General features: G+C 45.2%; 3 protein-coding genes across 4 annotated transcripts; all 3 read left to right on the plus strand.

The window, feature by feature from the left end:
• Window positions 1-158: 158 nt before the first annotated feature.
• On the plus strand, window positions 159-3,086 carry pdp2 (putative pyruvate dehydrogenase phosphatase isoenzyme 2). Its single transcript, XM_030097235.1, has 9 exons — window positions 159-229; window positions 590-723; window positions 844-1,056; window positions 1,222-1,341; window positions 1,426-1,712; window positions 1,937-2,042; window positions 2,116-2,352; window positions 2,432-2,731; window positions 2,801-3,086. The coding sequence occupies exons 2-9, from the start codon at window positions 643-645 to the stop codon at window positions 3,074-3,076; spliced, it is 1,620 nt and encodes a 539-aa protein (XP_029953095.1). The 5' UTR covers window positions 159-229; window positions 590-642; the 3' UTR covers window positions 3,077-3,086.
• Window positions 3,087-4,049: 963 nt separating this feature from the next.
• Window positions 4,050-9,460, plus strand: LOC115392479 (B-cadherin). 2 transcript variants are annotated; one of them, XM_030097104.1, is made up of 15 exons: window positions 4,050-4,313; window positions 5,125-5,211; window positions 5,290-5,439; window positions 5,531-5,686; window positions 5,804-5,945; window positions 6,087-6,259; window positions 6,337-6,465; window positions 6,556-6,741; window positions 6,837-7,081; window positions 7,175-7,317; window positions 7,423-7,647; window positions 7,761-7,985; window positions 8,076-8,206; window positions 8,517-8,660; window positions 8,790-9,460. In XM_030097104.1, exons 1-15 carry the CDS (start codon window positions 4,269-4,271, stop codon window positions 9,036-9,038), a joined length of 2,430 nt encoding a protein of 809 aa, XP_029952964.1. In that variant the 5' UTR covers window positions 4,050-4,268; the 3' UTR covers window positions 9,039-9,460. The 2 variants fall into 2 exon arrangements, with proteins under 2 accessions (XP_029952964.1, XP_029952965.1); XM_030097105.1 differs by lacking the exons at window positions 4,050-4,313; window positions 5,125-5,211 and having other exon boundaries at window positions 5,290-5,413.
• A 152-nt stretch (window positions 9,461-9,612) lies between these two features.
• Window positions 9,613-12,442, plus strand: tmem253 (transmembrane protein 253). The gene is made up of 7 exons (XM_030097106.1): window positions 9,613-10,192; window positions 10,330-10,491; window positions 10,601-10,711; window positions 10,794-10,850; window positions 10,937-11,047; window positions 11,144-11,290; window positions 11,496-12,442. Exons 2-7 carry the CDS (start codon window positions 10,330-10,332, stop codon window positions 11,544-11,546), a joined length of 639 nt encoding a protein of 212 aa, XP_029952966.1. The 5' UTR covers window positions 9,613-10,192; the 3' UTR covers window positions 11,547-12,442.
• The last annotated feature ends 50 nt before the right edge of the window (window positions 12,443-12,492 follow it).

Genomic DNA, 12,492 nt, shown 5'->3' on the forward strand with positions numbered 1-12,492 from the left:
TAGATAAAAAAGAAAAAAAATATTTCAATTTATTCTTTGAGTTTCAAGAGCATTTTAATAGTATTTTGATCATTTTGCCAGTTTATGAAAGCCAATCAGGAAAAAAACACTACGTGCGTACGTAGGACTACAAACGTACGTCAATCGTGACGTCACACGTAACTTTACGTCGCCGATATGTCTGTTGCTCCTTGACCCGAAGAGACCCTGTCGTAATTTTGCAAAGTTTGTACGTATTCGACCAAGTGTTTGTACAAAGGATTTACTTTATGCACAGCTTATGTGTTCTTTGGGGTGTTAATCTGCAGCGCGGGTTCTGGGCTAATGCTAATGTTAAACTGTAAATTCTGAACCGATTACGGCGCTAGCCGTCAAGCTAACGGTAAACGCTCTCTCGGTGCAAAGTCGCAAGATTACAGCTATATCGCCATGTAGATTTACTTAATAGTTTCTGCAATACTCTGCCCTGCAAGACTTTATCATCCAGGTCGATATTTGTGCACGTCGTTAGTCGTTTGCAGGCCAATTCCTCCTGGATGGTTTCTAATAGCATGTTGATACTCTGTCTTACTCTTTATGTTTCATTTAGAACTCTTGGGTACTAAGTTGCACAACACCACATCGACAGCGTTGCTTTTAGAGATGTATGGACGTGTGTACGCCACCATACTTCAAAGAGCCTCCAACCACACACTGCCACTTTATGCAACAGCCACGTCCCAGGTTTGTATCTTAATTGATCTCTTATTGCACATGCAGTTATTGTGTTTCATGATTTTCGGTTATTTGCAGCACATCATACCACAGCACTTGTTCTAATCGATATTTCTGTTTGTCTTTTAGCATGCCACCGTTGTAGCCTTCCCCTTTCAGTCTGTACCAGTTCAGCAGGGTCACTTCTCGTCCTGGGGCACCTCAAGATTGAACCAGGGGAGCTACACTGGCGAGGAATCAGAAAACTGCCTTCAAAGTGGACGACACCTCTCAACCCGCCAGGATCTGTGCTTCCAGCTAAACCAAGTCCAGATCAATAGTATTCTGAGGTCCAATGAGCAGGTATTGTTATGTTAAAGAGAGAAGTAACATTCTCTTGTTCAGTTTTTAAACATACAATGGCTGAGACTCTTCTTCAAGAAGAATTTTGGAAAATATCCTAATGTTATTCACTTTGATTTGGAGCAAAACATTTTGAAACTGTACATTCACGTACCTCTTTTCCAGACTGTCAGTGTTCCAGAGTTTGATGGCAGGGCACTCAATGCTGTGAGAAAGTTTGAAAGCAACCAGTTAGCTGCCAACACACCAAATGAGGACCGCCGCAGTGCAGCCACCTGCCTACAGGTATGCATCTTTTACATTTTGTTTGTGCATCAGTCAGTATTTCTTTCTCTTTTTCTAGAATTGACAGAACGCTTTCTTCTCCAGTCAAAAGGTATGCTTTTTGGAGTGTTCGACGGCCACGGGGGATCGGCGTGTGCTCAGGCCGTCAGTGAACGGCTGCTGTACTACATAGCAGTCGCCATGATGTCGAAACACAACCTGGAAGAGCTTGAGAAAAGCATGGAGCAGGACAGGCCAGTCCCTCCCATCTTGCAGTGGTATAAACATCATACCGATTTTAATTATCGGGAATCTGCCTCCCTCTACATCGACCACCTCAGAGTCTTCTGGCAAGAATTGCTGGACAGTGAGGATCACAACGAAGGCATGAGGTAGGTACATCTGGCAAATTAATCATTTGGTTTTATGTTTTTTATTCAAAAAAAAACTGTGCCATGTGCATTTTTGATGTTTTTCCTGGTTATCGATAGTTTGGGGAAATGTTGGCACCAAAAGCTGTAATCCAAATAAGTAGTGATACTATGGTAGTACTGGGATTCTTGGTGAATACAATGAGATCATGCCATATACCACAGCCTGCTAATCTAATTAACAGTCCTCAGGATGCTCTGGATCACGCTTTCAGACGGCTCGATGCTGACATCTCGTTGGAGGCTCAGGTCCCTCTTTCCAATGACCTGATGAGAAGTACGGCCATCCAGGTAAGAGGGGCGCCTCGTCCTCACTGCTTTCAGTGTGTTCAGCGTCACACGGTGTTGACGCCCTCCTGTCCAGGTTGCCTTTGCCGGGAGCACGGCCTGCGTCGCTCACGTGGGCACGGACGGGATCCACGTGGCAAACGCCGGGGACTGCCGGGCGGTGCTCGGCGTGCAGAACGAAGACGGCTCTTGGAGCGCCGTTCCTCTCTCCCAGGACCACAACTCGCAGAACCAAGCCGAGGTGGAGCGGATCAAAGCGCAGCATCCCCCCTCGGAGAGCGACACGGTGCTCACAGACGAGAGGCTGCTCGGAGTGAGTCTCTGTGAAATGGCATGACTTTGAGAGATGTAGAAAATGAAGTCACCTGTTCTATTCTTTGTCTCGCCGCCAGGTCCTGATGCCCCTGCGCGCCTTCGGAGACGTGAGGTTCAAGTGGAGCAGCGAGTTGCAGCAGAACATTTTAAACAGCCTGGAATCAGGAGTCGACCTCGACGCTCTCAACCTGTACCAGTACACGCCCCCTAACTACCGAACGCCTCCGTATCTGGATGTGACTCCGGACATAACCTATCACAAGCTGCGGCCGCAGGACCACTTCCTGATCCTTGGCACCGATGGGTTGTGGGATGAGCTGAGCAGCGAGGAGGCGGTGCGGCTCATCGGAGAGCACCTGAGTGGAATACACTTACAGGTAAAGGAAACGCGCTGTCCTTCACAGAAGATTCTGTACGTCATTTTAACTTTACCCTTTGTTTTCCAGGCTCCGGTTTCGCCCTCGGAGAGACAGCTGAAGCTGGGCCAGCTGCACGAGCTTCTTCTGAAGCGCCGGGCCCGTGCCTCCCCCGCTTCGGACAGCAACGCCGCCACACACCTCATCAGACACGCTTTGGGCACCGGGGACTATGGCGAGCTGTGCCAGGAGAGGCTGGCCTCCATGCTGGCCTTGCCAGAGGACCTGGCCCGGATGTACAGGGACGATATCACAGCTACTGTCGTCTATCTGAACTATGACCTGGCAAAACGCCACCATAGTTAATAGATGCTTTACAAACTTTGTTTTTATTATTACAAACTGGACACATATGCATCAAAAACAGTCAGCCTTCAGATGATTATTTCCTGGACCAAAGTTAAAACCTGTTACGTAAATCAATTTTTTTTTTTTTTTTTTTTTTTTTTTTTTGTTAATGACCAGTTTTCAGAGTTGTATCGCACACAGTTTGTCTTCTGTAATGAAAACGAGCATTTCCGTGAACGCGGCACAGGTTACAGTCTGTAGTTGTTGCACTTTTTGGGTCAAAACTGGAGGTTTTTATAGATGAGATTTTGATCTTTCAGAGTATTAATGATGAACATTTCAATCATCAAGCGAAAGCAGAGCTATGGGAGACGAAGATGAACGCACACATTAATTGTATATCCATCTCTGTGTCAGCTTTTCCTGCAGGGACAATCCTTCTGTGAATTATTTTTGTTTACCTTTGTGAAAGCGTTTAATTTCTGTGAAGATCCTTTAATGTGTTGATTGATTCACTGTATTGACGTTGTTGTTCTGAAATGTGCAGATGTTACCTGCAACTTCCATTTCACGAGTTGTTTGACTCCGGAACCTGAAAACAGATGAAGTTTTCATAATAAACGGGGCTCATGCAGTAGCTGCCGAGCGTCATGGGAGCCTAACTGACTTGTGTTTTGTAAACATGAGTGCGCTGCGCTCTGAGATAGTGGTCTTTAATGCCCTGATTGTAGTAAAAAAACTAAAGTAGAACTTGGTTAAATCATATAATTTTCTTGATCTTTGTAGTTGGACACATTTTTCTACATATCTCTCAGAAATGTAGAGATTATTCACTAGAATCTTCAGTTGACAGAGTGGAATCCCTCACCTGTATAAACACCCACACACACCTGCATGGGTGGCAGTGTCACGTCTCACTTCTCTGTTTATTGCCAAACATCTGCTGATAAAATCAAGCAGCTCGTCGAACAAAACTGCGCAGAAAGAAACGGCGAACTGCAGCCACGGGCGGTTTGACGAGTCTTCACACGCAGTGACGGCAGATCGGTGGCAGGATGCATTAACACACTGACCGAGGGGCTGCGATGACGAGACACACTCCATGAGGATGGTCGGTAACTGCCACAGATCTGGCTCTCTGCCGCTGGAACAAATCGGCCGGTCTGCTCACAGAGAGGCTCTTCAGAGGCGCTGAGAAACAGACCTGACGATGGGCAGCAGGAGGACCTGGTTGCTCTTGATGTGGCAGCTGCAGGTGAGTCTGTTACACTTTAGCCAGACTCACCTCTGCTTTTGATGCGGTGACTCTGGTGCTGAATCTGTTTGTCAGACCAAAAACACTGAATATCATGTTTATTAGTGATTTAGTGGCAGTAGGTCTGTTTATTTGTGTATTTGTAAAGTTCAACATTAGGTAAAGGTCAATATCAAAAAACTACAAAATACATTTCTACACAACTACTGCACTGAAATATTTTTTAAGTCAAAATTATCGAATTGATATTTGCAGTATAGGGTTAAATTAAGATCAAACTAAATGGTGTTTATTAGTTGTGGAATAGAAAAAATGTGAAATGAAACTGAAAGAGTTCATCTGATTTGATCTCAACATAAAGTTTCTGAGAGTGTCAAATGAAAATAATTTAAATCTAATGTTCTTGATGAAACTGAATAAGATTTGTTTGCTTATATTTGACTGTTCATGCGTAATGTTGTAAGTTGTCCACAGGTTGTAGTTGAAAATGAGACCTTGCGTCTCAGTGAGACTCACCTGTATAGATAAAGGTTGAAATAAAAATCAAAAAGTGGGGGTTTGAGAAAACACGGAAAGATGACTCTTTATTTCTTTACCTTTTATCCATCCATGAGTGGGCTTCCAGGGAGCAGCTGGGGTAAGTGGCCCCACTCAGTTACCCACAGTGGGATTTGAAGCTCCAAGCCTGTCTCGTCTTTCAGTCCTCTATGAACTTAATCATTTTCTTCCCACCTGCCCTCAAAAAGAAGAAAAAAGACTTATTCAGATTGTGATCATGTGTGTTTTTAACTATTTATCATTTGTTCTTCAGTGCCTTGCATCGGCAGCCACAGTGATCCAACCACATCTGTCAAGCAATTTCTCAAACAATGGAACCTCAAAGAAAGACGCTCTGGAGGTATTGAGTGAAATTTCACTGATTACTTATGAAGGAGGAGTGAAATCATGATCTGACATCCTGCTATGATTCAAACAGAATAAGTCTGACGCTGACCTCCAGCAGCTGCCCGTCCTTGAGTTTAGTCTCCGGTCTGGGACTCTGAGACGAACCAAGAGGGAGTGGGTCATTCCAGCCATCAATATTCCAGAGAACACCCGTGGTCCGTACCCCAAGTTTGTGGTGAAGGTGACCGGAAGCATTTTGAGCACATCAAGTCGTTTTGAATGTCATCATACCAGCTGAAGCCCCCCGGACTGAAATCTTTTCTTTCTGGCAGCTTAAATCCAACATGGGTGAGAAGGTGGCCATTAACTATAGGATCTCAGGACCGGGTGCAGATCAGCCACCCGAAGGTGTCTTCACTGTGGACCGGCGGTCTGGGGTGATGTACGTGACCCAACCACTGGACAGGGAGAAAAAAGACATGTACATCGTGAGTAAAAAAAAAAAAACAAAAAAAAAACAAAAAAAAAAAACGGCTCTCTACCAATGTGCTGGTGGTTCAACTGTCCACAGTTTCTGAGACCACTGTGTGTGCTGTGTGTTCCAGATGAGGGCCCATGCACTGAATGAAGGAGTGCAAGCCGAGGTGCCCATGGAGCTCATAATCAACATCATCGACCAGAATGACAACGCTCCAGAGTTCACTATGAACCCTCTGATTGGCCTAGTGAGCGAAAGCGCCAAAGCTGGTACCATCAGATCTTTCTTCTTGGTTGGCCTTTCCACAGCGCATCCTCTTGCCGTCTGCTGCACCTTTGCACCAGTTGCTTTCATGCTTCTTAAGATGTGAATGTCTGATACGGCTGCTTAGTCTTTGTTGTCTTCGACAGGTGACTCTGTTATAAAGGTAATAGCACTGGATAAGGACGATCCACTCACGAGCAACGCCATAATCAGGTATAGAATTCTATCTCAGATGCCTAAAGTGCCTCATGAGGACATGTTTGCCATCAACCCAGTGAGTGGAATGATCAGCCTGCAGGCCAGCGGGCTGGACAGAGAGGTGATGACACAACAACGACGCCACACGTCTCTGTTCTGAGTGCATGATCTCAGCTCAAACTCATTTCCTTGTCTTAGACTCACCCAAATTACAAACTGGTCATAGAAGCGGCGGACATGGAGGGGGAGGGGTTAACGGCCACCTGCACTGTTGTCATCTTCATCGCTGACAGCAACGACAATCCCCCACAGTTCACAGTCAAGTCTGTGAGTCGAATAGCGATAATTCCTACCAGAACCAAGAGCTCTTCTGGCAGGTCACGTTGGTTCTCTGATACTTTTTTTTGTTGTTTCCAGGTGTCCACATCAGTTCCTGAGAATGAGGCAGGAGTGGAGGTGATAAGACTGAAAGTCACTGACAAAGATGAGCTGGGATCTCCGAATGCCAACACCAGATATTCAATAATCAAAGGCAACATAAGAGGTGAATTCAACATCTCTACAGGCTCTAATAAAATGGAGGGAATCATCACAACAGCTAAGGTGAGATAAAACGGGATCTTTTTGATATTTTATCTTTCAATTTGTTATTTTTGCCACACATTGAGCTTGTTTTCTTGGTCTCTGTCACTTCGAAGGGTCTGGACTTTGAGTACAGTCCCACGGTCACTCTTCTGGTGGCGGTAATAAATGAGCTGCCGTTTTCTGAGCCTCTGTCCACCTCCACGGCCACCGTCACAGTCAGCGTCACGGACGTGAATGAGCCTCCAGTCTTCGTGCCGGCAGAGGTTCATGTGAGCGTCTCTGAGGACGTGGCGGCACGAAGCTCCGTGGTCGACCTCGCAGCCACGGACCCGGACACCGCCAGGAGGCAGACTGTTCGGTAATCCAAACCTCATTCAGTATTTAGACCTAAGTGAAATTAAAACTGGTATAACAGTTCACATTTTCATGTGCACTTTTCTTTGTTTTTCAGGTATAAACTGTACAATGACACTGCCAGGTGGCTGAGTATCGACAAAAGCACCGGATTGGTCACAGTCAGAAGCAGCATGGACAGAGAGTCACTTTATGTCAAAGACAGCAAGTACACAGTCCTGGTTTTGGCTTTTGATGATGGTAAAGTCATCCTTTCGGTGGTACTTCACCAAACCTTTACAGCTGTTAAAGATCTTGAGTCACTGACTGAATAACTCCACAATCTCTCCCTTCTAATGCCTCTAGATCCAGTTCCAGCTACAGGCACGGGGACTCTGGTCATCAGTTTGCTGGATGTAAACGACAACCTTCCCTTCCTGAAGCAGAGGAAAGCCAGTCTGTGCAACCAGAACCCTCTACCCGCCCTCCTGGATGTGGTGGACCTCGATGGGCCTGGCCACGCCGGACCGTTTACTGTGGAGCTTCATGGAGAGCACAAAATCAACTGGACCGTCAGCACCAACAGCTCAAGTAGGGGAGCTCACACATGGCACCCGGACAGTCTGTGGAAAACTCAGATTTGTGACATTTTAACTGCAATTACTTTCCTGAAGTGTTTCCTGAAGGCCTCCGTTCGTCTGCAGGTAATGTTGCTGCTCTGGCTCCCAAACGAGACTTACCCCCCGGGGACTACAGCGTCCTGATGCGTATATATGATGTAGGGATGCTGTTCCAGGACAGCACCTTAAACGTAGAGGTGTGCCACTGTGAAGGTGAAGTTTCCACCTGCTTCATCCGGCGCCCTGCCCCTCAAGTCCACCCCTCTTCTCTGGCTGCAAGAGTCCTGGGAGCCGTTTTCGGTCTCCTGTGTATGTGGCACAACCATTTTTTTATCTCAGCTTTTTGACTTTTAGTTTCCCCTCTGTCATTCTTTGATATGTTGTTTTTTTTTCTTGCAGTGGTGCTCCTGCTTCTGTTGTTGCTGCTGAAAAAGAGAAACAGGGTGGAGAAGGATAGGCCTCTTCTGGAACAAATACCCAGAGATAACATCTTCTGCTACGACGAGGAGGGAGGAGGTGAAGAGGACCGGGTAGGAGGGCTGCTTTCAGTCTGATTCCCATTTGCATGAGGATTTTCACAATAACCCACCTTTCAGAATATTTACCTTCCATCAAATACACTGTCTATTATTCACTCTATTGATTGAATCTGGACACGGAAGCCACATGGAGGATGGTGATCCACTGCTGATCAGAAAGAGAGAGGAAACCAGGTTTAAATCCTCCGTTTGTGATGCAAGACTGTGTTAAAAACTACACCGGTGATGAAACACAGATAAAACAGAAGCAGTCAGAGGGTAACTGAAGCTCTGTTTTTTTCCCTTTTCTCTCATTATTCAGGATTATGACCTTAGCCAGCTCCACAGAGGGCTTGACAACCGGCCCGAAGTCTTCTGCACTGATGTGTTCCCTTCTGCCCAGAGGCGGCCAAACTACCGCCGCCAGATCCAAGCGAATGAGGAGGTCGGGAAATTTATTGAAGATGTGAGTATTGTAGAAATGCAGGCGCATGAAGAAGAAGTGAATGCATTACTGGAAAAAAAAAATGAGTGTAGAAATAGCTGACAAAATGCACTTTTCAATCCTCTGATTCATTCTTCCTCTGGTCTGTAGAACCTGTGCGCTGCAGACAGCGATCCCACTGCTCCTCCCTACGACTCCCTCCTGGTGTTCGACTACGAAGGTGCTGGATCCGATGCGGATTCGCTGAGCTCCATCTCCTCCTCAGACTCCTCGGAGGAGCAGGACTTTCAGAGCGTGAAGCAGTGGGGTCCGCGCTTCAGGAGACTGGCAGACTTGTACACGGCGGAGGAGGAGGACGACGACGCCGAAACGCTGCCCGGCAGAACGGAATGGGTCTGAGATGGATCTGTAATGAACTTCAGACCCTCGAGGCTTGTCTCCGTCTGCCCAAGAACATCACAGTGTTCTGTGAGCCCGTTCTGCTTCCTGTAAACCTGCCTTTACCTTCCATAAGTGGTTGCTTTGTCCGTCTGTGCTCCGTGTTGATGATTTGATCTTGGGTCCACTACAGAGGCTGCAACAGCAACTCAAAATTCAACATTTTCATTTTTACTTCACAGTATCGAAGCATTTATTCAGAGGCAATTTCACCCGGTTTCATCAATTTCTCTGACATCTGTAGGATGATAAATGATTTCACAGCGAACGTCACTGGTGTATGGACTCAACATTTGTGCCATCAAAGGTTGTTAAGATTCTTACAAAGACGGTCTTGAAAATTGTGGACAACCATGTATGATAAAACATTATTTGTTACAGTTGAGGAGACTTTTTTTTAAAATTTGTTTTGCTGGAACCTGTAGAGTTCCTGAAATCTCAATCAAAGATCTTCACTTATTTTGGATTCATTGTTCATGCTGTATCTCTTTGCTTCATTAAATCAGACACATCCTGATATTTTATGATTAATCCAGTAATATGAATAGGAGCTTTTTATTAAAACTTATTGGTTTTACTGAACTATGCAGAGTTTCTGTCACGTGTGTCACTACATTTATTTGAAAACATCTTGCATATAGGAATGTTGTGATAATGAATTCAAAGTTGACTTAAGTAAATATAATCTTGATTTTTTTTTAACTTTCTAAATTGTGATATAAGTATTGTCGACTGTCTGTTGGTACACATTAGATGCGATTAGAAAGACTATCATGTGAGAAAGGCGTTGCAGTGTTTACCAGAATCAGTATTGGAGCCAGATGACTAAATGCACCTTCTGAGGAGAACGCGGTGCTCTGATGCCGCAGGAAGCCCTGCCTACATGTTGATAAGTGTCTAACTCAGGGCCAATGATCTCTAAGAATTCCTCCCTCAAGAGTGAACTTTAACCGTTCATCAACATCCAACTCATGTGAACTTTGACTCTCCGGATCCAACGCGTCACCCTGTGGTGCAACAGCAGCAATGAGAAAAAACAGCCTATTTTTTTCATCTGTATGATATTTCCTCCTGCTTTGGATTTATAATGTAAATCTTTACAACATCTGCTGAAGGTAGGAGCTCACAGTCGTCAGAATCTGAGTTACAGGAGTGTGTATGCAGGGAGATAACACACCGGTAATAACGGTTGGGCGGCATTCACCGGTTCTTCTGGTTTTCCTCTCACGCTAACTGGCCTCTTTCCCGGCAGATGACACAGAATATGTTCATGGAGGGGCTGTACCAAGTGTTTTTTCGGGAGACACCCCCAGCCCGCCCACTCCCCCCAGCCGCCAATAACGAGGAGCTGAACGACGTCAGGATCCACCGCTGGTTCGGGTCTGTGGTGAACAGCAGGCTCTTGGTCACCGGGGTGAGACGCCGGGCCCCGGCAGACAAGTGTTGAACATATAAATAGAAATATATAAATACAAAGTTGAAAACTAAATATAAATTCTCACTCATGCTATGTCCTCCCCCAGGTGGTTGAAGTGCTCAGTGGCCTCTCATGCATTCTGACCACTGTCATTCATGCATGTGTCAACTACAACTGCTCCGTCTCCATGGTAACGCCGGTCTGGCCGAGCATACTGGTGAGTTTACCTCTGGGTCCACCGAGTTCCTCACAGTGGCAATAGTGAGAAACCGTGCAGTAACCGCTGGTGTTTTTTGCAGTACGTGGCAGCTGGCTGTCTGGCAGTGGAGGTTCAGAGGAAAGCAAGCAGACTAAAGGTCAACAGCTTTCTTGAGTTTTTCCCTTTGAACTCTGTTTTTACTGAAGTGACTTGCTGACTTATCTACTTCTATGTCAACAACAGATCCTCTTGCTCATGGGTCTGAACCTCTTCTGTCTACTGTTTGGATTTTCGGCTCTGCTGACCAACAATCTTCATTTTGCACAGTCTGCTGGTTTCACCACCGCTCAACAGGTACCTGTCAGACTGAAACATATACCTTACTTACAACAGTTATCTCCATCTAACATGTTCAAACGTTGTGAATGATGGCTTCACTCTTCTCACCAGAAAGCTGGTTCGTACGTTGCGAAGGCCAGCTCCATCACGTTTGCTGTCCTCTGCTGCCTGGCGTCAATCTACATACTGTTCCTGTCCTGGAGAGGCCTCCGGCGCTACAGCTCGCCCAACATTCAAGTCTACAGCCGCGTCTCGGAGGTGAATATCGTAGGAGAGGATGTGTGGGACAGGAGAGGGGAGACCTGCTGGGATTTGAGGTTTGGAGGCAGGATCCAGGGTCAGGTGGAGGAGGAGGCTCTGCTGAGGGGAATCACTAATATAATCGATAACCTGGGCTGAGAAGATGAAATTTATCCTTTTCTTTTGTGCTTTATTTATTGGAATTTATTTGCTTTTTTGGCAGGATGATGAGACCACTGGGCCTTTATTGGATCAAATGGAACTGAATCTGTGAAACACAAGAGACCAGAAAACTCATAATATAATATATATATGGTATTATGTTGTAAAATATTGTGGAGAACTCATCAACGAGAAAAGACTCCTCATAACGCTGTAAACTCAGCCACTGTCTTGGATGAGGCACCGCTTGATCATTTTCTGAAATTCTGATTTCCCACCTTTGTGTAAGTACTGCCATCTGACTGACTGCCCTCGATCACCTCTCCTCTAGAATTTAAAAAATCAATCAGTGCTTCCATGAACTTCAAATTTTCAAGACAGACTGACAGGAAATGAACAGCGGCGTGAAAAGGAGACCTCAAGGCCTTTTGAAGCTTTACATTTCTAATTAAGTTCATATCATTGTTTCAGTTGTGAATATATGAAAACTGTAATGCCATTAGTTAAACAATAAAGATTTGTTATTTAAATCAAAGCTCAAAGACAGCTGATCAGGTATTGATTATTAGAACAAATCACATTCATTGTTTTTCTGTTGTTTTATGAAAATCCACTAGAGGGCAGCATTGCAAGGCTTTTTATTTGATTGTGATACTGTGAGCTACAACCGTTCCATTGATTTGCCAGGACTGTGGAAACCAGCTTCAGGAAGATACTCTGATAAAATAACTAGATTGGAATTGATGTATTAAGTCACAGTTGTACTGTACTGGTTATACAGAGAACTAAGATTATTATTACTTTTGGAAAGGCTTGTTCAGCTTTGCACACATTCTTTCAGCATTTAATTGTACTGTGAATATTTTAAGTGATCTCATCATCATTAACATAGTCTCAAAGAACTTGTGCGCACACAGTCCAGATGTTGTGAAGGGTGTGGTGTGCTCCAGCGTTTCAGTGATGGAAGATTTCATTAAGAATAATGCAAGCTCCCTCTCCCTCAACCTCTCTCTCTCTCTCACACACACACACACACACACACACACACACACACACAC

This window comes from Salarias fasciatus, chromosome 7 (genome assembly GCF_902148845.1).
Source record: "Salarias fasciatus chromosome 7, fSalaFa1.1, whole genome shotgun sequence".
Classification (NCBI taxonomy): Eukaryota; Metazoa; Chordata; class Actinopteri; order Blenniiformes; family Blenniidae; genus Salarias; species Salarias fasciatus.